Raw genomic sequence first — 24,822 nt, forward strand, 5'->3', positions numbered from 1 at the left:
TAATATTAACTGCTCCAAACTTGACTGTAAAAAATATGACTTCAGTAACCGAGTTGTCGAAGCGTGGAACTCATTACCAGACTCCATAGTGTCATCCCCAAACCCCCAACACTTTACCCTCAGATTATCTACAGTTGACCTATCCATATCCAGATGTAAGTAAGTAAACAAACAAACAAAGCGGCATTCAAATCTAATAAATTATTATTGTTGTTGTTGTTGTTGTTGTTGTTGTGAGCCGCCCCGAGTCTATGGAGAGGGACGGCATACAAATCTAATAAATAATAATAATAATAATTCAGCTCTTCATGAAACTTTTTAAATTAGGTTTTCCTGTATATAAACCTTGTATCATAAAGTTGGCTTCTATTTAAGATGTTTATGAAATTTCTAAATAATATTTAGAAATAATAATAGGAAATAATATTTTTATTGGTTTTTTTTTAACTGTAATACAGTAGAACCCCGACTTACGAGACTAATTGGTTCCGGAAGGAGGCTCGTAAGTCGGAACGCTCGTATGACGAAACATTGTTTCCCATAGGAAACAATGTAAAGTCAATTAATCCGTGCAACAACAAAAAAAACCGCTGCCGCCGAACGTGGAAGTTAGCGTTCGGCTTCAGGAGACAGCTGCGAAGCGGCGCGCGTGTTTTAAAACGTGGCAGCCGGCCTGGGGGGCTTGCCAGCACCCCCCAAGCCCCCCAGGCCAGCTGCAACCTTTTAAAACACGCGGGATACGAGCGCCAAGGAGCTGTCTCCTGAAGCCGAATGCGGAAGTTAGCGTTCGGCTTCAGGAGACAGCTCCTTGGCACTCGTATCCCGAATGTGAGCTCGGGAGGTGAACAAAAATGTCACTCCCCTCCCAGCTCTTATCTCGAGTAGCTCGTAAGTAGAGCTGCTCGTATGTCGAGGTTCCACTGTATATCGTTTTATTCATGTAGACCGCCCTGAGATGGTCAGGAAAAGGCGGCTTTAAAAATCTAACGAAATAAAACAAATTTCTGTCTCGCTTTCTGCTGCAGTGGATGGAAAATGGCAAGTTTGGGGTCCCTGGGGAAGTTGCACGGCCACCTGCGGTGGGGGAACCCAGAGACGGGACCGGATATGCTATGGCCCTTTCTTCGGAGGAGGACCGTGTCAAGGTCCCAAGGAGGAGTTCAAGCAATGCAACGAACGGAGATGTCCAGGTGAGTGGACGGTTGGCAGCAGATGGGGATTTAACAGCTGACCAGCTGGAAAGCTGATACAACTGTAAGACTGATGCGGTGAAGATGAATCAGCATTGGTATTGCAGAGTTGTAGACTAAGAAGGGTTTTACCCAGGGATGGGCAGGATTAGACAGATTCGTGGATGCCAAGTGTATTGGTGGTTATTGAAACAGATGTCCATGTGCCACTTCCATGTTGGCTGACGCAGGCAGGATTCCCTTGAGTATCATTTCTTGGTAGTCAAGGAAAGGGAGGGTTTTTCCTTCTCTTTTTGCTCAAAATCCCCATGGACAATTGGTGGGCCACTGTGTGACACAGAATGCTGGACTCAACGGGCTTTGGCCTGATTTAGCATGGCTCTTCTTATGTTATTATGTTCTAGACACTCTCACAAAATGGATAAACGCCCATGGCTTGGCCCTCCCAAACTCCCTTATTTATCTTAGGCTCTTTAGTATAATTACCCCCTGAACAGCTGTAGGCTCTTATCTCCTTTGACGCCTGCGCAACTGATCCCTTCGTGCCATAATTCTGTGCATATGGCAATCCAAGATTGGGTCATCCATGATCGCATCCCCTTCAGAGTCTGATTACTCCCAAGGTGGAGAACTGGCTGGTGGACTGGCTGCACCTATCCCCCTGTCTGCCTCTTCTCTCTCAACCATCTGTCTCTGCCTGTGATCCAGTTTCACTGTCTGATTCAGCTGGCAACCAAACAGGTCTCTGATAAACAGAGGATTCCCATAAATCTACATAAAAATCCCCAGCTGCAGGAGCTGGCCCAGAGCCAACCACAACAGTTGGGAGGAAATGCAGTGGGGTAGCAAAAATGGAGCTCCACCCCAAAACACCCAATTTGCACTGAAAGATGTTGAAAGAAAATGCAGGGTGTCTTCTTTGGGCAGCCTCTGCGTTCTTCCCGAAGGCATTTAAAACCCCAAAGCCGGCGATTTTGATTCTAACAAAAGTGTCTAGGAAAAGTATAAGGAGATAAGATCTGGAATTAATTCTATGTGATCTGGATTTCTGCCTCCCCCTCCTTTCCGAATGGCTCTAGTATTCTCTAGAACAGAGGTCTTCATTGCTGGCTGGGAGTTGAAATTCCCAAGTCTTAAAGTTGCCAAATTTGGGGGTTAAAAGACCATGAGGTCTTTTTCTGCCGTCAGACTTCTATGTTTCTATGTTTCTATAATCTTCCACACTGAGAGGCTGGCACACTGCCCATTTAACAGCAGCCCTAATTAGTTGCACCACACCCAACCACAGGTGAATTCTCTTATCTCTTGTAATACCGACGTAGCTGCTTTCTCCTATTCATGGCCCTTCGCATGCGTGCATCTATAATTGTTTCTTCATCAGAGTCCAGTGAAGATAAGGAGGAGGATGAATGACTTTCTCCTGGGCTGCCTGCCAAAACCCCCTCTGAGGGTCCCATTCCACAGTCACTCCCTGCTTCCGATGATACTTCGCTGTCCGAAGCAGTCGGCAGTAAAACAGGCCCTTGACACTGGGAGGATTCACCCACATCCATCCCCCACATTCCTTGGGGCAGGAGCTGGCCCAGAGCCAACCACAACAAGTTGCTGGTGATTTTTAAGACTTTTTTGGGGGGAGGGTGACCCCCAATTATTTAACCATTCTGTATCAGTTCTGGAGTTCAGAACATAGGGGGTAGAATAAAGTAGAACCGACATAAGTTTTAGATAAAATATTTCTTGCAATACGGACAGTTCGATGGTAAAGCTCAGTAATGGGCTGATTACCGGTACGGCCCACATCACGTTCTGGTTGTGAAAATAGAGGTGCGCGAACATTTCCGGCGCTCACGTGTGTCCGAGTGAGATTTGGCTTCTGCGTCTTGCCATAGGACGTGCAATATTTCGGTGGTATAGATTTTGAAGGCCAGTTAGACACTTCCACCTTCAGGAGCCACAAGGAAGATGGTCCTCTTAAATTGCGTTGCTGAAACAGACACAAAGAGGACCGATGGATATTGCTCAGTGAAATACTGCTAGTCTTGCTAAGTGTCTGTGGAGGAGTCTGAATTTATAATAATAATTAAATTTTAAATGTTGACATTTTGGCACCGGCCTCCAAGCGATATATTTTAGAGTCTTCTGGGAAGAAAAAAATTTAATGTGTCTTCCTGGAAGCTACTCAGGCCTGTCTTAGTTTCATCACACTGATCTCTCTCTCTCACACACACACACACATTCTCTCTCTCTCTCTCTCTCCCTCCCTCTCTTTTCATTCTCTCTCTCTTTCATTCTTTCTGTCTTTCATTTTGTCTCTCTTTTACTCTTTTCTCTCTTTCCCTCCCCTTTATCTGTCTCTCATTTTCTCTCCCTTTCTTTCCCTTTCTCTATCTCTTTCTCTATCTCTTTCTCTCACTCTCTCTCATCTCTTTCCTCATTCTTTTCTTTTTTCTCTTCCATCTTCTCACCCTTTCTCTTTTCTCTCTCTTTCTCTTTCATTTTCTTTCCTTTTTCTTTCAATCTCTTCTCTCATTCTCATTCTCATTTCTTCTCTTTTTTCCTGCCCCTTTCTCTCTTCCTCCTCCCCCCTCCCTTTCCCCTTCCTCCTCCTCCTCCTCCTCCTCCTCCTCCTCCTCTTCTTCTTCTTCTTCTTCTTCTTCTCCCTCTCCTTCTCCTTCTCCTTCTTCTCTCTCATTTTCTTTTCCTTACTTTCTCTTACCCTCTCTCTTTCTCTTTCTCTTTCTCTCTCTCTCTCTGTCTCTCGCCTACCTTTCTCATTCTTTTAATCTCTGTTCCATTAACTCTCTTTCTCTCTTTTCTTTCTCTTTTCCTTCTCTTTCTCTTCCATGTTCTTTTCACCACTTTGCAAAAAGCTTTACAGAGTTAGGGTCAACCTGATCTCAAGGGGGATTGTGATTTCCCCGAGCATAAAATGTGTGATAGCAAGGCAGATGAATCCCAGGGGCATAAGAGGCAACTCAGCTCAGATATCATGCGTGAGAGGAGAGTGAAGACAGCCCCTCCCTAATAGTTCCAAGAATATATTGTAAATGCAGATAGTAGAGTGTTCAGTTTGGCAAGATTCTGTCTATAGGTTTGAAACAAGAAAGAACTCAACTTGCAAGAATCAACCATTTATCGTTCTTGGTTTGGGGACTGACATACAGAAAGTATTTGGCTCCAATGAGATGACATTGTATGATGGAAAGGAGTTAGAGCATGCCCCCTTCCTTGATCGGTCATTTGTTTTTAAATTAATTCTTCTTCTTCTCCTTCTCCTCCTTTTCCCCCTCCCTCCTCATTATTATTATTACAACAACAACAAAGACAACAACAACAACAACAGAGTTGGAAGGGGTCTTGGAGGTCTTCTAGTCCAACCCCCTGCTTAGGTAGGGAACCCTACACTACTTCAGACAAAAGGTTATCCAACATCTTCTTAAAAACTTCCAGTGTTGGAACATTCACAACTTCTGGTGGCAAGCTGTTCCACTGATTAATTGTTCTCACTGTCAGGAAATTTTTTCTTAGTTCTAAGTTTCTTCTCCTCAATCAGTTTCCACCCATTGCTTCTTGTTGTACCCTCGTGTGCTTTGGAGAATAGCCTGACTCCCTCTTCTTTGTGGCAACCCCTGAGATATTGGAAGACTGCTATCCTGTCTCCCCTGGTCCTTCTTTTCAACTAGCCATGCCCAGTCCCTGCAGCCATTCTTCGTGTGTTTTAGCCTCCAGTCCCCTAATCCTCTTTGTCACTCTTCTTTGCACTTTGCGACCCAAACTGAATGCCGTATTCCAAGCGTGGCCTTACTAAAGCCTTATAAATTAGTATTAACCCTTCACGTGACCTTGACTCTCTCCATCTGTTAGAACTGTGTTGGCTTTTATGGCAGCTGCTGCACACTGCTAGATCCTATTTAAATGTTTGTCCACTAGGACACCAAGATCCCACTCACTGGTGTTATTGTTCAACAAGGTACCACATATACTGTACTGTGCATTTTGTGCGTGGGACGAGCAGAGATAACAGAGACAAGTAGGGCTTGAATAACCAGCATAAGATGCTCACGGAGAGCCATTACAGCTGTCTGAGCACTGGTATTATATGGCTGTAATTTTAAAAAATGCTTAAAAAATATCCGCAGTGCTGCATTGTGGTCCAGCTAGAGCTTCCAAGTGATCTTGAAGATTAATAGAATGCAGACCGCATTATGGTAATCCAAACAGAAGATGACTAATGCATGAGTCACCAAGAAGAAGGTCTCCTGGACTGAGAACGGGCACTGTTGGTACCCAAGGAAGACTTGTGCAAAGCCACAGTTGCCCCATGCTGTCCATCTAAATGGCCGAATGACTAGTAGGTGAGTTTGGATCAATCACCAGGAGACAGTGACTTCTAGTCGACTGGATCCCTGGAAGATCCCTGGAAGAGACTGGTTTGAAATGCTATAGAAAAAGGTCCAGGGGAGACATGACACCAGTCTTCCAATAGAAGAAAAGGATTTAGGGGTCGTGATTTCTGACAGTCTCAAAATGGGTGAACAGTGCAGTCAGGTGGTAGGGAAAGCAAGTAGGATGCTTGGCTGCATAGCTAGAGGTATAACAAGCAGGAAGAGGGAGATTGTGATCCCGCTGTATAGAGCGCTGGTGAGACCCCATTCAGAATACTGTGTTCAGTTCTGGAGACCTCACATACGAAAAGATATGGATAAATTTGAACGGGTCAAAAGACAGGCTACAAGAATGGTGGAAGGTCTTAAGCATAAAACCTATCAGGAAAGACTTCATGAACTCAATCTGTATAGTCTGGAGGACAGAAGGGAAAGGGGGGACATGATCGAAACATTTAAATATGTTAAAGGGTTAAATAAGGTCCAGGAGGGAAGTGTTTTTAATAGGAAAGTGAACACAAGAACATGGTGACACAATCTGAAGTTAGTTGGCGGAAAGATTAGAAGCAACGTGAGAAAATATTATTTTACTGAAAGAGTAGTAGTAGTAGATCCTTGGAACAAACTTTCAGCAGACGTGGTTGATAAATCCACAGTAACTGAATTTAAACATGCCTGGGATAAACATATATCCATTGTAAGATAAAACACAGGAAATAGTATAAGGGCAGACTAGATGGACCATGAGGTCTTTTTCTGCCGTCAGTCTTCTATGTTTCTATGTTTCTATGTATTTGAGGGGATACTCCAAAGAGGAGGGGGTCAAGCTATTTTGCAAAACACCTGAAGGACAGACAAGGAATCAGGGATGGAAACTGACCAAGGAGAGATTCAACCTGGAAATAACAATCAATAATAATAATTAATAATAATAATAATTTATTAGATTTGTATGCCGCCCCTCTCCGAAGACTCGAGGCGGCTCTCAACAATAATAAAAAACAATATTATAGCGAAACAAATCTAATATTAAAAAGAAGCATATAAAACCCTATCATATTTAAAAACCAAACAACACATACATACCAAACAAAATATAAAGAGCCTGGGGGAAAGGTGTCTCAACTCCCCCATGCCTGACAGTATAGATGGGTCTTGAGTAGTTTACGAAAGATAAGGAGGGTGGGGGCAATTCTAATCTCTGGGGGGAGTTGATTCCAGAGGGCCGGGGCCGCCACAGAGAAGGCTCTTTCCCTGGGGCCCGCCAAACAACATTGTTTAGTCGATGGGACCCGGAGAAGGCCAACTCTGTAGGACCTTATTGGTTGCTGGGATTCGTGCGGTAGCAGGCAGTTCTGGGGGTCAAGCCATGGAACAGAAGTTGCCTTCAGAATTTGTGGGAGCTTCATTACTGGATGCTTTTTAAGAAGAAGCTGGACTGCCATTTGTCAGAAATAGTGTAGAGTTTCCTGTTTCCAGGGTTAGACAAGATAACAATAGCATTTAGACTTATATACCACTTTTCAGTGCTTTTACAGCCCTCTCTAAGCGGTTTACAGAATCAGCATACCCCCAACAATCCTCATTTTAGCCACCTTGGAAGGATGGAAGGCTGAGTCAACCTACAAGGTTGACTAGATGACCTACAAGGTCCCTTCCAACTCTGTTTATCTATCTATCTGTCTGTCTGTCTATCTGTCTGTCCGTCCGTCCGTCCGTCCATCCGTCCATCCATTTTTTATCTATCTATCTATCTATCTATCTATCTATCTATCTATCTATCTATCTATCTATCTATCTATCTATTTTGTCCAATACACAATACATATTGAAGAGGATAGACATGAAGTATTATATATAAAGAAAAGATATAAAAGTAGAGGAGAAGATATATGAAAGGAAGAAAAGATATATAATATATGAGATAAGGAGAGACAATTGGACAGGGGACAAAAGGCAGGCTAGTGCACTTATGCATGCCCCTTACTGACCTCTTAGGAACCTGGAGAGGTCAATCATGGATAGTCTAAGGGAAAAATGTTGGGGGTTAGGGGTTGACACTACTGAGTCGGGTAATGAGTTCCACGCTTCGACAACTCGATGGCTAAAGTCCCTTCCAGGCTTATGATTCTATGTTATCTTCTAAAAACCATTTCTAATACATAGCATCAGGCTTCATTACCCGAAATGCCATTCAGTGCAGCTTGCAAAATCAGAGAAGGAAATTGTACCTTGAGTGGTTCCTCCAATCTCTGAGGAAGGGCAGATGGTGGAGCAGATGGCCTGCCAGGAATGACCCTCCTCCTCCTCCTCCTCATGTTGTGTTCATCACACCACAGCTTTCTAATTGTCTGGACTACAAGTTTGCCTGGGCCAAGAGCAAAAGGACCATTAGCTTTGCCCAACTGGATTCTTTCCAACTAGAGGGTTATCCAGAAAATAAGATTACAAGGCACGTAATTCTCGCGAGGGATGTTCGCGGGGGAAGTTGGTATTACAATCGTATTTGTATTTGTATTTATTAGATTTGTATGCCGCCCCTCTCCGAAGACTCGGGGCGGCTAACAACAATATAAAAAGACAATGTAAACAAATCTAATATTAAAACGATCTAAAAAAACCCAATTTAAAGAACCACTCATACATACAAGCATATCATGTATAAATTCTATAAGCCTAGGGGGAAGGGAAAATTTCAATTCCCCCATGCCTGACAACAGAGGTGGGTTTTAAGGAGCTTGCAAAAGGCAAGGAGGGTGGGAGCAACTCTGATATCTGGGGGGAGCTGGTTCCGAAGGGTCGGGCCACCACAGAGAAGGCTCTTCTTCTGGGTCCCGCCAAACGACATTGCTTAGTCAATGGGACCCGGAGAAGGCCAACTCTGTGGGACCTAACTGGTCGCTGGGATTCGTGCGGCAGAAGGCGGTACCGGAGATATTCTGGTCCGATGCCATGAAGGGCTTTATAGGTCATAACCAACACTTTGAATTGTGACCGGAAATTGATCGGCAACCAATGCAGACTGCAGAGTGTTGGTGTAACATGGGCATACTTGGGAAGCCCATGATTCCTCTCGCAGCTGCATCGTGTAGCAGGAAGCCAGCGAAAGAGGCCGAGCAGTGCCAGTGGTCAGTAGATCATGGACTGGCATTGTTGTGAAGGTTAGAGATGAGCGTCCTCATTCTGTTTCCCTCCAAGTGCAAACTACATGATGTAAAATGCTACCTAAATACTAAGGGCATGAACGCTGCTGCTATAGGTGTGCAAGATTTGTGCGCGATGGGTGCCAAAGATTTTTCTCGCCGATTGCTGAGTTTTGAATTTTGGGGCTGAAGGAGAATGGGTCTGGCGCCACTGCATTGATTGACATTTGCTCTCTGGAGTATGGAAATAAACCCAAGTTTCATCTTCTGTCACTCTACAGTTGAGCAAAGCCTTGCCTTCAATAGAAACATAGAAACATAGAAGACTGATGGCAGAAAAAGACCTCATGGTCCATCTAGTCTGCCCTTATACTATTTTCTGTATTTTATCTTAGGATGGATCTATGTTTATCCCAGGCATGTTTAAATTCAGTTACTGTGGATTTACCAACCACGTCTGCTGAAAGTTTGTTCCAAGCATCTACTACTCTTTCAGTAAAATAATATTTTCTCATGTTGCTTTTGATCTTTCCCCCAACTAACTTCAGATTGTGCCTCCTTGTTCTTGTGTTCACTTTCCTATGAAAAACACTTCCCTCCTGAACCTTATTTAACCCTTTAACATATTTAAATGTTTCGATCATGTCCCCCCTTTTCCTTCTGTCCTCCAGACTATACAGATTGAGTTCATGAAGTCTTTCCTGATACGTTTTATGCTTAAGACCTTCCACCATTCTTGTAGCCCGTCTTTGGACCCGCTCAATTTTGTCTATATCAATCTTGAAATGGTTAAGAAATCCTCAGGCGGCACCAACTCTGTCGATTTTGTGTGTTTCAGGAAGCATCTTGGGCACTTTTTGGTGCAGATTGGGTGCTCTGGGGTGGAGCTCCATTTTTGCTACCCCACTGCATCCTCCTCCACCTGGGCAGCAGCCCACCCCGATGAGTCCACACCGGATGGAGCCCACCGCTGGTCTATTTATTTATTTTATTTTATTTATTTATTTTATTTTATTTATTTATTTTATTTTATTTATTTATTTTATTTTATTTATTTATTTTATTTTATTTTATTTATTTTATTTATTTTATTTATTTTATTTATTTTATTTATTTTATTTATTTTATTTATTTTATTTATTTTATTTATTTTATTTATTTTATTTATTTTATTTATTTTATTTATTTTATTTATTTTATTTATTTTATTTATTTTATTTATTTTATTTATTTTATTTATTTTATTTATTTTATTTATTTTATTTATTTTATTTATTTTATTTATTCTTTGTCCAATATACAATACATATGGAAGAAAATAGACATTAAGTAATATATATATAAGGATAGTAAGTAAAAAAGAAGAGAAGTAGATGAGAGGGAGAGAATATATATGATATATGAGAAAAGGAAAGACAATTGGACAGGGGACGATAGGCATATCAGTGCACTTATGTACGCCCCTTACTGGCCTCTTAGGAACCTGGAGAGGTCAATTGTGGAGAGTCTAAGGGAGAAATGTTGGGGGTTGGGAGTTGACACTATTGAGTCCGGTAATGAGTTCCACGCTTCGACAACTCGATTGTTAAAGTCATATTTTTTACAGTCAAGTTTGGAGCGGTTAATATTAAGTTTGAATCTGTTGCTTGGTCTTGTGTTGTTGCGGTTGAAGGTGAAGTAGTCATTGACCAGAAGGACGTTGCAGCATATGATCTTGTGGGCAATACTTAAATCGTGTTTTAGGCGCCGCAGTTCTAAGCTTTCAAGACCCAGGATAGATAGTCTATTTTCGTAGGGTATTCTGTTTCGAGTGGAGGAGTGAAGGGCTCTTCTGGTGAAATATCTTTGGACGTTTTCGAGAGTGTTGATGTCTGAGATGTGGTGTGGGTTCCAGACAGATGAGCTGTATTCGAGAATGGGTCTGGCATAAGTCTACAGCTGGTCTTCCTTGGCTAATACTTTTTTAGTCTTTCTGCGCCCACTCTATTTACAAGTTGCTTTTGCACGCTCAGGAAGGAAAGAAATATAATTGGCTGTTGAAAGATCTCCGCTCCCTCCGATCTTCCCTGCTCCGAGTTGAGAAATAGCTTTAATATTCCTGTGACAGTTTTCCCTGGTTTATGCCTCGTAAATAACTTCAAACGCATTATTGAGGCAGGAGTGGGATTCATTCTTCAATCTTGCAGGCCTCAAATTCTACTTCTCCTTTTTCCAGAAGTGTAGAATATTTATGGGAATTTTCATGAAACGCATTTACGGCTATAACCTGCAACTATTGCTCCTGCATGTAAATATCGGCGACTTGTATTCTTGGTTTGTCTGCTTACCTTCTGGGCTGCCGTGAGAGAGTGAATACCAATGTCAGCGTTCCAAATAGCATCCGAGGAATAAATCAAAGCCCTTGTTCAAAGTTCAAATTTATTAACAGGCCCCTGTTAGCACAACTGGAGAACCTTGAATCTAAAGTTATGAGGGTATCTCCACCCTTGCATTTCCTCCCACAAGTCCATCACATGAACCATACAGGGTGCATTCCAAAAGTAAAGCAATTATTATTTTTTAAGTAATTTATTGAACAGATTTGCACAAACACTTAGAATTCTTCAAAGTACTGTCCTTGGGTCTCTACACATTTTTTCTAGTGACTCTGCCATGACTGGTACGTGCTCTGGAAGGCATCTTAGGGGAACTCTCACAAGGTCTTCGTCACGGCTGATTGGATCTCTTCTATGGATGAAAAACGGGTTCCTTTCAGGGCTGGGAACAAAAAGAAGTCTGCTGGGGCAATGTCAGGACTATAGAGGGAGTGGGGCAGCATTGGCACCTGATGTTTGGCCAGGAACTCACGGACTCATAGCGTGTTGTGGCAAGGGGTGTTTTTCATCCATAGACGAGATCCAATCAGCTGTGACGAAGACCTTGCGAGAGGTCCCCGAAGTCGCCTTCCAGGGTGCATACCGGTCATGGCAGAGTCACTTGAAAAAATGTGTAGAGGCCCAAGGACAGTACTTTGAAGAATTTTAAGTGTTTGTGCAAATCTGTTCAATAAATTACTTAAAAAAATAATTGCATTACTTTTGGAATGCACCCTGTACATCTTCTGCCAGCGTATCCTGCACTTCCCAAGAACTTCTGGACAGATGCCAAACTGTAGAGATATAGAAACCACAGACACTGACACATGGTTTCTAGAATCCTTTTTTCCAGGTTAGAAATTTGGTCTCTGGGCTGAGCAGAGCTGTCTTGTGTTGAGAAGCTCTCTCTCTCTCTCTCTCTCTGTGTCTCTCTCTCTCTCTGTGTCTCTCTGTCTCTCTGTTTCTCTCTCTATGTCTCTCTGTGTCTCTCTCTGTGTCTCTGTCTCTGTCTCTGTCTCTCTCTCTCTCTCTGTGTCTCTCTGTCTCTCTGTTTCTCTCTCTATGTCTCTCTGTGTCTCTGTCTCTGTCTCTGTCTCTGTCTCTCTCTCTCTCTCTCTCTCTCTGTCTCTCTGGTATGATGCTCTCTCCTTCCCTGGACTAGCAAGTTTATTGTTTTTTATAAACAGTTTCTTGTGTGTACAAATATATAACATTAATTCTTAACTTAACCTAGTTGCAAAGTAAATAGTTCATAAGTGACACATACAAATCCAGACAATATACAGGCAAATCTTGTCAGGGTACAAAGATTGCTAAATAAACAGGAGAGCAACTAAACAAAGAGATGGATTTCAATTACCTAAAGTCAATAGAACCCCAAATAATTATTTCCTTAAATTAATAAAGAAGGGGTGAGTTGCTTTAACAAGGCACATAGGTTCTTAATCCAATCATGGTTGGTTTGACCTTTTAGCTAGAGCTGAATAAGCATGCAACTTTTTTTCCTAGATACATAGAGGGTATAATTTTTATGCTTTAAATAATTCAGAATAATGAAATGCTTTATTGGCAATGTATGTGTGCATATCATTGCAATAACTGATAATAACTTACAAAGACTGACCTTGAGAGCCTAAAAGGAATGTGTCATGGCATGCAGACACACACACATCCAAATTCCCACAGCAAGAAGCATTCCAAAACAACATTGCATAATACGGCAGACCAAAATTTCCAAGCATTCTGGCTTCGGCCTGACAACCACAGTGGGTTGGACCTGCTTTAGAAACATGGAAACATAGAAGACTGACGGCAGAAAAAGCCCTCCTGGTCCATCTAGTCTGCCCTTATACTATTTTCTGTATTTTATCTTAGGATGGATATATGTTTATCCCAGGCATGTTTAAATTCAGTTACTGTGGATTTATCTACCATATCTGCTGGAAGTTTGTTACAAAGATCTACTACTCTTTCAGTAAAATAATATTTTCTCACATCGCTTCTGATCTTTGCCCCAACTAACCTCAGATTGTGCCCCCTTGTTTTTGTGTTCACTTTCCTATTAAAAACACTTCCCTCCTGAACTTTATTTAACCCTTTGACATATTTAAATGTTTCGATCATGTCCCCCCTTTTCTTTCTGTCCTCCAAACTATACAGATTGAGTTCATTAAGTCTTTCCTGATATGTTTTATGCTTAAGACCTTCCACCATTCTTGTAGCCCATCTTTGGACCTGTTCAGTTTTGAATACAAAGTCTGACCAACCAATGTTCTTCTTGGAATGATGCCCACTATGAAAAAGATGGTGAGACTCTAGAGTGCAGAGAAGAGCAACCAAGATGATGAGGGGACTGGAAGCTAAATCATATGAGGAACGATTACAGGAATTGGGTCTGGCTAGACTAGTGAAGAGAAGGACCAGGGGAGACATGATAGCAGTGTTCCAATATTTGAGGGGCTGCCACAGAAAGAAGGGGGTCGAGCTATTTTCCAAAGCATCTGAAGGCCAGGCAAGGAATGGAAGCTGATCAAGGAGAGATTCGATCTAGAAGTAAGGAGGAAACTTTCTGACAGTGAGAACAATCAACCAATGGAACAGAAATTGCCTTTGGAAGTTGTGGGAGCTTCATTACTGGAAGCTTTTGAACAGAGACTGCACTGCCACCTATCAGAAATGGTGGAGGGCAGTGATGGCAAACCTTTTTTCCCTCGGGTGCCGAAAGAGTGCAAATGGCCGAGTGCCCACACTCATAATTCAATGCCTGGGGAGGGTGAAAACATCTCCTCCCTCCAGAGGCCCTCTGGAGGCCAGATACAGACTGTTATCCAACTTTTGGTGGGCCCGGTAGGCTTGTGTTTTGTCCTCCCCAGGTTCCAAAGGCTTCCCTGGAGCCAGTGGAAGGTAGAAACATCCTTCTGCATCCCCACGAAAGCTCACTGGAAGCCAAAAATGCCCTCCCAGAGCCTCTGAGTGAGCCAAAAATCAGCTGGCTAGCACACACATGCACATTGGAGCTGAGCTAGGCCAGCAAATATGGCTCCACATGCCACTTGTGGCACCCGTGCCATAGGTTCACCATCACTGGTGTAGGGTCACCCGCTTGGGCAGAGGGGTTTGGACTAGATGACCTGCAAGGTCCCCTCCAACTCTGCTAATCTGTAATTTATTTTTTATTTATTTATTTATTTATTTTGTTCAATACACAATGAGGGTTTTAGTGGGTATATATCTATATACACAGAGTAAAATACATGATGAAGGTTATAGAGGAGATACTCATAGTAAAATATATCTAAGAAATAATAGAAAAGAAGATATAGTAATAGAACATATCAATGAAAGAATAGAAAAAGAGATATAGGAATAGAAGAAAGGTATAGGAGATATAGGAGAGCAATAGGACAGGGGACGGAAGGCACTATAGTGCACTTGTACTCGCCTCTTACTGACCTCTTAGGAATCTGGATAAGTCAACTGTAGATAATCTAAGGGTAAAGTGTTGGGGGTTTGGGGATGACACTATGGAGTCCGGTAATGAGTTCCATGCTTCGACAACTCAGTTACTGAAGTCATATTTTTTACAGTCAAATTTGGAGCGGTTAATATTAAGTTTAAATCTGTTGTGTGCTCTTGTGTTGTTGTGGTTGAAGCTGAAGTAGTCGCCGACAGGCAGGACGTTGCAGCATATGATCTTGTGGACAATACTTAGATCTTGTTTAAGGCGTCTTAGTTCTAGGCTTTCTAGGCCCAGGATTGAAAATCTAGTCTCATAGGGTATTCTATTTCGAGTGGAGGAGTGAAGGGCTCTTCTGGTGAAGTATCTTTGGACATTTTCAAGGGTGTTAATGTCTGAGATGCGATATGGGTTCCAAACAGATGAGCTGTATTCGAAGATGGGTCTGGCGAAAGTTTTGTAAGCTCTGGTAAGTAGTGTGAGATTGCCAGAGCAGAAGCTACGTAGGATGAGGTTTACAACTCTTGAAGCCTTCTTGGCTTCTATTGTTGCAGTGGGCTTTGGCACTTAAGTCTTTTGTTATTAGTATACCAAGGTCTTTAACCGAGTGGGGATTATCTGTGATAATTTGATTATTCAGTTCGTATTTGGAGTTCAGATTCTTTTTCCCAATGTGTAGGACAGAGCATTTGCTAGTTGAGATTTGGAGTTGCCATGTGTTAGACCACGCAGAAACAGCGTCAAGGTCTTTTTGGAGAGTAGTTGTGTTATCGGTGGTGTTGAAGTGTTCTATAAATGAAGCGTTAGCCAAATTTCCTCCAAGCAAGTTCTCCAAGTTCTCGAGTTCTTTCTTGATAGAACCTCAAGAAATCTGTGATGAAGACAGTTTGGCCTCCGTGGTTTGGAAAGAGACTCCAGCTGGTGACGCAGCGGCTGTCCGATGCCCCCGCAATGCCACAGGTAAGACGTGGGAATCAGCCCGTTCTCAGCTTCTGCTCCACTCTTGATGACCTCTCACATAGTCCTGGTTCGAGGTCAGCTGGAATAAAGCGATTTGATTATTCCCTTTCCTTTCCACCCTCCTTCTGTTTAATAATATTAATGTTATCTTTGAACGTTCAAAATTGAATCAAACTAATTTACAATCAATTCCAAAATCAATTAAATTTTAATCAAATCAGAAAAAGATTCCATATCATATCTCTCTTTATTCGTTTTTAAATCAATAGATTATACATTATATAGCATACCAACACAAATACTTACTAATTTTTATATCACTCTTATATTTTCCTTCTTTACATACAACAATACATTTACTGCATTATACATATACACGCTCTATCGGGGTTTTTTACATAATGTCGTATCACCTAAAGACGTCTGCGCCATACGCAGATTTATCTCCTTCCATATCTTATTCTTCTCTCTTTCTTTTTTTTCTTTCCCAAACTCTAAACTTCTCTATTTATATCACTTGCTTAAATATATATTTTCGTAGATTTTCACGGGTATATGTATGTAGATTGTTCTGAGTTTCGGTTTTGCCCTGTGTAATATTTTGCATGTCTATGCAACGTTTCGGTGAAATCACATTCACCATCATCAGGCTGAAGTTTTAAGCTTCGTGTTGCTGTAAATATATATATATGTACATGTATTAGAAATTGGAATTACTTGGAAACTAAAAGTAAGATTTACTACTATATTATATGATATAAATGGTAATAATAAGGATACTGTTTGAGAAATATAATATTGATGCAAAGAAGTTAATGTATTACTATGTATAACACTACCATTTTTCCAACAACAACAACAACAACAACAACAACAACAACAATAATAATAATAATAATAATAATAATAATAATAATAATAATATAAGGAGGAACAGGAGCTCTTCTTTTCATGTTATGGTTTTCTTCTCTCATCAGGGTTGATCCTACGGCGATGTCTTCTGGATGAAGATGGCATCGCCTATTGGACACTTCCAACCTATGTCAAGTGTGTCTCCATAGACTACAGGAATATCCAGATGATGGTAAGAATGAGATGGTAGCAGAATGACAATAACAATTAACAACAGTGCTGAAAGGGACCTTGGAGATGTTCTAGTCCAACTCCCTGGTCCAACAGGAAACCTTATACCATTCTGGACAAATGATTGTCCAGTCTCTTCTTAAAAACTTCCAGTGTTGGAGCATTCACAACTTCTGGAGGCAAGCTGTTCTACTGATCAATCGTTCTAACTGTCATGAAATTTCTCCTTAGTTCTAAGTTGCTTCTCTCCTTGTTTAGTTTCCACCCATTGCTTCTTGTTCTACCCTCAGGTACTTTGGAGAACAGTTTGACTCCTTCTCCTTTGTGGCAACCCCTGAGATATTGGAACACTGCTATAGTGTCTCCCCTGGTCCTTTTTTTCATTAAACTAGACATGCTCAATTCCAACAACTGTTCTGTTCTGTTTGGTTATGCTAAAAAACATAATATTCCTTTTTTAAAAAGGAAATATCATGAAATAAGATGTCTTTTTCTTCTTCTTTTTAACTTGCCAGACTAGAGAACATCTTTCAAAAGCTCAGAGGGGTCTAATTGGAGACGGGGTCTCGGACGTTTTGCAAAATCTGGTGGAGATCTCCCAGGATGGAACCAGCTACAGTGGTGATCTGTTGTCAACTTTTGACGTGCTCAGGAACATGACTGAGATTTTCCGCAGGGCATATTACAATCCGACTACGAGTGATGTACAGGTGAGTTTAGAATAGAATAGAATAGAGTAGAGTAGAGTAGAATAGAATAGAATAGAATAGGTTAGAATAGGTTAGAATAGGTTAGAATAGGTTAGAATAGGATAGAATATAATATAATAGAGTAGAGTAGAATAGAATAGAATAGAATAGAGTAGAGTAGAGTAGAATAGAATAGAGTAGAGTAGAGTAGAGTAGAGTAGAGTAGAGTAGAATAGAATAGAATAGACTAGAATAGAATAGAATAGGTTAGAATAGGTTAGAATAGGTTAGAATATAATATAATAGAGTAGAGTAGAATAGAATAGAATAGGTTAGAATAGAATAGAATAAAATAGAATAGGTTAGAATAGAATAAAATAGAATAGAGGAGAGGAGAGGAGAATAGAATAGAATAGAATAGGTTAGAATAGGTTAGAATAGAATAGAATAGGTTAGAATAGGTTAGAATAGAATAGAGGAGAGGAGAATAGAATAGAATACGTTAGAATAGGTTAGAATAGAATAGAATAGAATAGGTTAGAATATGTTAGAATAGAATGGAATAGAATGGAATGGAATGGAATAGAATAGAATAGAATAGAATAGATTAGAATAGAATTTTATTGGCCAAGTGTGATTTGACTCATAAGGAATTTTGTCTTTGGTGCATATGCTCTCAATGCACATAAAAGGAAAGATAAGGTCATGGGTTCAACACTTAATGATAGTCCGGCTACAAATAAGCAATCATATTAGGAACCAGTCAGTATAAATTGTAAGGATACAAGCAACAAAGTTACAGTCACACAGTCGTTAGTGGGAGGAAATGGGTGATAGAAACGATGAGATGATTAATAGTAGTGCAACCTTAATGAATATTTTTTATTTGTTTTGTTTTGTCAAGTACATATTGGTGGTATACAGGGATATTATAATATTTATATGCATGATACTAGGAAAAGAGAAACATTGGGACAGGGGATGGAAGGGACTCTGGTACAATTATGGACGTTCTTTACTGACCTCTTAGGAATCAGGAGAGCTCAACAGTGGATAGTGAGTTTGACAGTAAGGGAATTATTTGTTTAGCAGAGTGGTGGCGTTTGGGGAAAAACCTGTCCTTGTGTCTAGTTGTCTTGGTGTGCAGTGCTCTGTAGCAACGTTTTGAAAGTAGGAGTTGAAACAGTTTGTGTCCAGGATGCGAGGGGTCAGTCAATATTTTCCCCGCCCTCTTTTTGACTCGTGCAGTCTACAGGTCCTCAATGGAAGGCAGGTTGGCAGCAATTGTTTCTTCTGCAGTTCTGATTCTCCTCTGAAGTCCGTGTCGGTCTTGTTGGGTTACGGAACCGAACCAGACAGTTACGGAGGTGCAGATGACAGACTCAATGATTCCTCTGTAGAACTGGATCAGCAGCTCCTTGGGCAGTTTGGGCTTTCTGAGTTTGCAAACAGGAACCCCACCAGTGTGTGATAGCATGGGCATGAGGGTTTATATTTAAATTAAAAATGTTTCCATTTTAATTTTATTTATTTATTTTATTTATTTATTTATTTGATTTTTATGCTGCCCCTCTCCTTAGACTCAGGGCGTCTTACAACATGTTAGCAATAGCACATTTTTTAACAGAGAATCAGCCTATTGACCCCACAATCCGGGTCCTCATTTGACCCACCTCGGAAGAATGGAAGGCTGAGTCAACCTTGAGACAATGATAAGATTTGAACCACTGACCCACAGATCTACAGTCAGCTTCAGGGGCCTGCAGTACAGCACTCTACCTGCTGCGCCACCCTGGCTCTTATTTAATTGGAAGATTTGGATAAATGGAAAAATTAAATTTAAGAACTCTGAGTAATTTAATTACTGAGAGTTCTTAATTTCTTAAGAAGTTGCTGAGGATTGGAGAATGGCCAGTGTTGTGCCTATTCACAAGAAGGGCAATAGAGAAGAAGCTGGTAACTACAGGCCAGTTAGCTTGACATCAGTTGTAGTTAAAATGATGGAGACTCTACTCAAAAAGAGGATAAATCAGCACCTAAAAAACAATAACTTATTGGACCCAAATCAGCATGGCTTTACTGAAGGCAAATCATGTCAGACTAATCTCATTGATTTCTTTGACTATGTCACAAAGGTGTTGGATGAAGGTGGTGCCGTGGATATTGCCTACCTGGACTTCAGCAAAGCCTTTGATATGGTTCCACATAAAGAGCTGATAGATAAATTAGTGAAGATTGGACTTAATCCTTGGATAGTTCAATGGATTTGCAGCTGGCTGAAGCATAGACATCAGAGAGTTATTGTTAATGGCGAGTATTCTGAGCAGAGTCAGGTTACAAGCGGTGTGCCACAAGGGTCTGTTCTGGGTCCTATTCTTTTTAATATGTTTGTGAGTGACATAGGGGAAGGTTTGGTAGGGAAAGTTTGCCTATTTGCCGATGACTCTAAAGTGTGCAATAGGGTTGATATTCCTGGAGGGGTCTGTAATATGGTAAATGATTTAGCTTTACTAGATAAATGGTCAAAGCAATGGAAACTGCAGTTTAATGTTTCCAAATGTAAAATAATGCACTTGGGGAAAAGGAATCCTCAGTCTGAGTATTGTATTGGCAGTTCTGTGTTAGCAAATACTTCAAAAGAAAAGGATTTAGGGGTAATGATTTCTGACAGTCTCAAAATGGGTGAACAGTGCAGTCAGGCGGTAGGGAAAGCAAGTAGGATGCTTGGCTGCATAGCTAGAGGTATAACAAGCAGGAAGAGGGAGATTATGATCCCACTATATAGAATGATGGTGAGACCACATTTGGAATACTGTGTTCAGTTCTGGAGACCTCACCTACAAAAAGATATAGACAAAATTGAACGGGTCCAAAGACGGGCTACAAGAATGGTGGAAGGTCTTAAGCATAAAACGTATCAGGAAAGACTTCATGAACTCAATCTGTAGAGTCTGGAGGACAGAAGGAAAAGGGGGGACATGATCGAAACATTTAAATATGTTAAAGGGTTAAATAAGGTTCAGGAGGGAAGTGTTTTTAATAGGAAAGTGAACACAAGAACAAGGGGACACAATCTGAAGTTAGTTGGAGGAAAGATCAAAAGCAACATGAGAAAATATTATTTTACTGAAAGAGTAGTAGATCCTTGGAACAAACTTCCAGCAGATGTGGTAGATAAATCCACAGTAACTGAATTTAAACATGCCTGGGATAAACATATATCCATCCTAAGATAAAATACAGAAAATAGTATAAGGGCAGACTAGATGGACCATGAGGTCTTTTTCTGCCGTCAGACTTCTATGTTTCTATGTTTCTATCCCAGAGCAGTGTAGTCAATCTTGGACTTTAACTCCCAGAATTCCCCAGCAATTCTACGAGTCTATGGAGAGGGGCAGCATACAAATCTAAATAATAACAATAACAACAACAATAATAAAAATAATAATAATAATAATAATAATAATAATAATAATAGTTGTTGTTGTTGTTGTTGTTATTATTATTTTTATTATTATTATTATTATTATTATTATTATTATTATTATTATTATTATGTCAGTGCAACGCAGCAAACAAGAGCACTATGCTGGATTTCGTATTTCATCACCAGTCAAATTATGTTTGCTGATCCCAGTCAAGTGGCCTTTTGCAATAGACAGGTGTAGATTTTGTCAATTCCGATGGTTTTCAAATGTCCTCTGAGATCCTTTGGCACTGCGCCCAGCGTGCCAAGTACCACTGGGACCACTTTCACTGGCTTATGCCAGAGCCGTTGCAGCTCGATTTTTAGATCTTCGTATTTCACTAATTTCTCTAGCTGCTTCTCCTCAATTCTGCTGTCTCCTGGGATTGCAATGTCGATGATCCATACTTTCTTTTTCTCCATGATCACAATGTCTGGTGTGTTATGCTTCAGAATTCGGTCAGTCTGAAGTCGGAAGTCCCACAGTAGTTTTGCTTGCTCATTTTCGACCACGTTTTCGGGCTTATGGTCCCACCAGTTCTTTGCCACTGGTAAATGGTAGTTCCGGCACAAGTTCCAGTGGATCATCTGTGCCACAGCATCATGTCTATGCTTGTAGTCAGTCTGTGCGATCTTTTTGCAGCAGCTGAGTATGTGATCGATTGTTTCATCTGTTGTTGTTGTTGTTGTTGTTGTTGTTGTTGTTGTTGTTATTATTATTATTATTATTATTATTATTATTATTATTGGAATTTGAAGCCCATGTGTTTTGAAATGGCCCAGATGGAGAGACCATGATCCAGAGTGCTTCCAATAGAGCTCTTTCATACTTCCTTGTGTGCTGTGAAGTCACACTTACCGTCGACAGGGGTAAAGATGGCATGACAACATGAAGTGTTCATCATTTTGATGAAAGCTTTCGATTCTTCCGAAAGCCCAAAATCTGTAAGGAAGAGATGGCAGCACTTGATGATCCTTGATCGGTTCTGAAACATCAGCAATCAGCCAGCCCCAGGCCTAACCGTGACGGATAACAGGAGATTAGAGAATCAGTTAAGGAGTAACAAAGAGGAGTATTGATTAGGGAATGTGTTCACCCAGGCAGTCGATTCCCGTTAATGCCTTGATCAGTAGATGCTTTGCCAGGACAAAACCCCCTGATGGAATCTCATCTTTGGAAAGCAGTCGGTGACAAATTGACAATCGTGGTAGGGACGGAATTTAGATGAGCTTAAGACTTCTTTCACTCTTAAAAAATAACCAAGAACGATAGCCTTTTTTTCTTTTGAATGCTTTTTGGAATGGGGTGGGATGGGGTGGGATGGGATGGGACAGGATAGCATACCATGATGGGCTCCTACGGGAATGGTCAGGAACGCAGTACCGGTAGCAAAATTTGGAGCTCCGCCCCAGAGCACCCAATTTGCACTGAAAGATGTTGAGACAAAATGCATAAGATTCAACAGATTCAAACCTAATATTAACCGCTCCAAACTTGACTGTAAAAAATATGACTTCAGCAACCGAGTTGTCGAAGCATGGAACTCATTACCTAACCCCCAACATTTTTCCCTTAGACCAGAGGTAGGGAATGTTGGCTCTTCTATGACATGTGGACTTCAATCCCCAGGATTCCTGAGCTAGCATGATTGGCTCAGGAACTCTGGGAATTGAAGTCCACAAGGCCATAGAAGAGCCAACGTTCCCTACCCCTGCCTTAGACTATCCATGATTGACCTCTCCAGGTTCCATAGAGGTCAGTAAGGGGCTTGCATAAGTGCACCAGTGTGCCTTCCGTCCCCTGTCCAATTGTCTCTCCTTATCTCATTTATCTTTTCTTTCTTTCAAATATGTTCACCTATACTTTTATATCTTTTCTTCTATTCTTTTATTTACTTATATTATTACATATCTTTCTCTTCAATGTGTATTATGTATTGGACTAAATAGATAGATAGATAGATAGATAGATAGATAGATAGATAGATAGATAGATAGATAGATAAATAAAATAAGCCACGCCCACAGTGTGGTAGTAAAAATTTTGGTAGCCCATCACTGATAGCATAAGGGGCAGAATATTTCCGAGACCGCCTTCTGCCGCACGAATCCCAGCGACCGATTTGGTCCCACAGAGTTGGCCTTCTCCGGGTCCCGTCAACTAAACAATGCCGTTTGGTTTGACCCAGGGAAAGAGCCTTCTCTGTGGCGGCCCCGACCCTCTGGAACCAGCTCCCCCCTGAGATTAGAACTGCCCCCCCTCCTCGCCTTTCGTAAACTCCTTGAAACCCACCTCTGCCTTCAGGCATGGGGGAATTGAAACATCTCCCCCGGACCTATACAGTTTATGTATGGTATGTTTGTGTGTATGTTTGCTTTTAATAATGGGGTTTTTAGTGTTTCTCTTAAATTATTAGATTTGTTATATATTGTTTGTTATTGCTGTGAGCCGCCCCGAGTCTACGGAGAGGGGCGGCATACAAATCTAATAAATAAATAGATAGATAGATAGATAGATAGATAGATAGATAGATAGATAGGTAGGTAGGTAGGTAGGTAGGTAGGTAGGTAAGTAAGTAAACAAACAAACAAACAAATAAATAAATAAATAAATGAATAAATAAGATAGGATAGAACAGAATGAGGAGCAGAATGGAATGGAATGGAATAAAATACAGAGGAAAGAATGGGACAGAATAGAATAAAAAACAGAATACATAGAACGGAACAGAACAAAGAGAAAAGAATAGAATAGAAGGATGAATAGAACAGAATAGAACAGAACAGAATACAGAGAAAAGAATGGAACAGAACAGAATAGAATAGATTATAGCATAGAAAATACAGAACACAGAGAAAAGAATAGAACAGAAGAATGGGATAAGATAAAACAGAATGATGAATAGAATAGAATAGAATATAGAGAAAAGAATGGAACAAAACAGAACACAATAGAAAAGAAAAGAGAAGAAAAGAAAAGAAAATGCAAAATACAGAGAAAATGGAATTGAATGGAACAGAACAGAAGTTGATTAGGGTAGAGTGGAGCGGAGTGAAGTGGAATGGAGGAGTAGAGTAGAATAGAATAGATTAGAATAGAATAGAATAGAATAGAACAGAACAGAATAGAATAGAATGGAAAATAGAATAGCTTTATTTGGTCAAGTATGTTTGGATACACAAGGAATTTTTCTCCAGTGCAGAAGCTCTCAGTGTAGATGCAAACAACAAAGCAATATAATCATAAAATGCTAATAATAGACGGCAATAAGAAAGGCAGGCAGAATAATTAACACAGTTCTACTACATATTTATTAAATATCCTTAGATGGAAGACAGTGCTGTGAGAATTAGTTGAGCAAAGTGATAGCATGAGGGAAAAATTCTCTCTACGTCTAGCTATTTTGTCATGCAAAGTTATTAGATCATTATTAATTATCAATTAATAAATGAGTAACTCAGTTCATCGTAGAAATTGAGGGAATTTCCCCCTCCATTCTTAGCAGGTTGCTCCATTGCTGTCTTTTTTTTTCTTCCCTCCAAACAAAATTGAACCAAATTAAATATTTTATTTGTTCGATGGTGGTTTGACATCCAAGGAATTTGTCTCAGGTGCAGAAGGCTGGCAATCGGTTTCCGGTCACAATTCAAAGTGTTGGTAATGACCTTTAAAGCCCTACATGGCATTGGGCCAGAATATATCTGGAACCGCCTTCTGCCACATGAATCCCAGCGGCCGATAAGGTCCCACAGAGTTGGCCTTCTCCAGGTCCCGTCGACCAATGTCGTTTGGCGGGCCCCAGGGGAAGAGCCTTCTCTGTGGCAGCCCCGGCCCTCTGGAATCAGCTCCCCCCAGAGATTAGAACGGCCCCCACCCTCCTTGTCTTTCGCAAACTTCTTAAGACCCACCTTTGTCGCCAGGCATGGGGGAGTTAAGTTATTCTTTCCCCCTAGGCCATTACAAGTTATGCATGGTATGTTTGTGTGTATGTTTGGGTTTTTATAATAAGGGTTTTTAGTTGTTTTATCAAATTGGATTGTTATATGTTGTTTTACCATTGTTGTTAGCCGTCCCGAGTCTGCGGAGAGGGGTGG

General features: G+C 40.9%; 1 protein-coding gene across 1 annotated transcript in view; it reads left to right on the plus strand.

Moving 5' to 3' along the window:
* The window catches only part of ADGRB1 (adhesion G protein-coupled receptor B1), a 285,191-nt gene that overhangs the window by 88,617 nt on the left and 171,752 nt on the right, over positions 1–24,822 (plus strand). The window contains exons 7-10 of the mRNA XM_070748372.1: positions 1,026–1,190; positions 15,388–15,489; positions 16,467–16,573; positions 17,088–17,282. Coding sequence (XP_070604473.1) covers positions 1,026–1,190; positions 15,388–15,489; positions 16,467–16,573; positions 17,088–17,282 — 569 coding nt within the window. The remainder of the gene's footprint in view (positions 1–1,025; positions 1,191–15,387; positions 15,490–16,466; positions 16,574–17,087; positions 17,283–24,822) is intronic.

This window comes from Erythrolamprus reginae, chromosome 3 (genome assembly GCF_031021105.1).
Source record: "Erythrolamprus reginae isolate rEryReg1 chromosome 3, rEryReg1.hap1, whole genome shotgun sequence".
In the NCBI taxonomy this organism is placed as follows: Eukaryota; Metazoa; Chordata; class Lepidosauria; order Squamata; family Dipsadidae; genus Erythrolamprus; species Erythrolamprus reginae.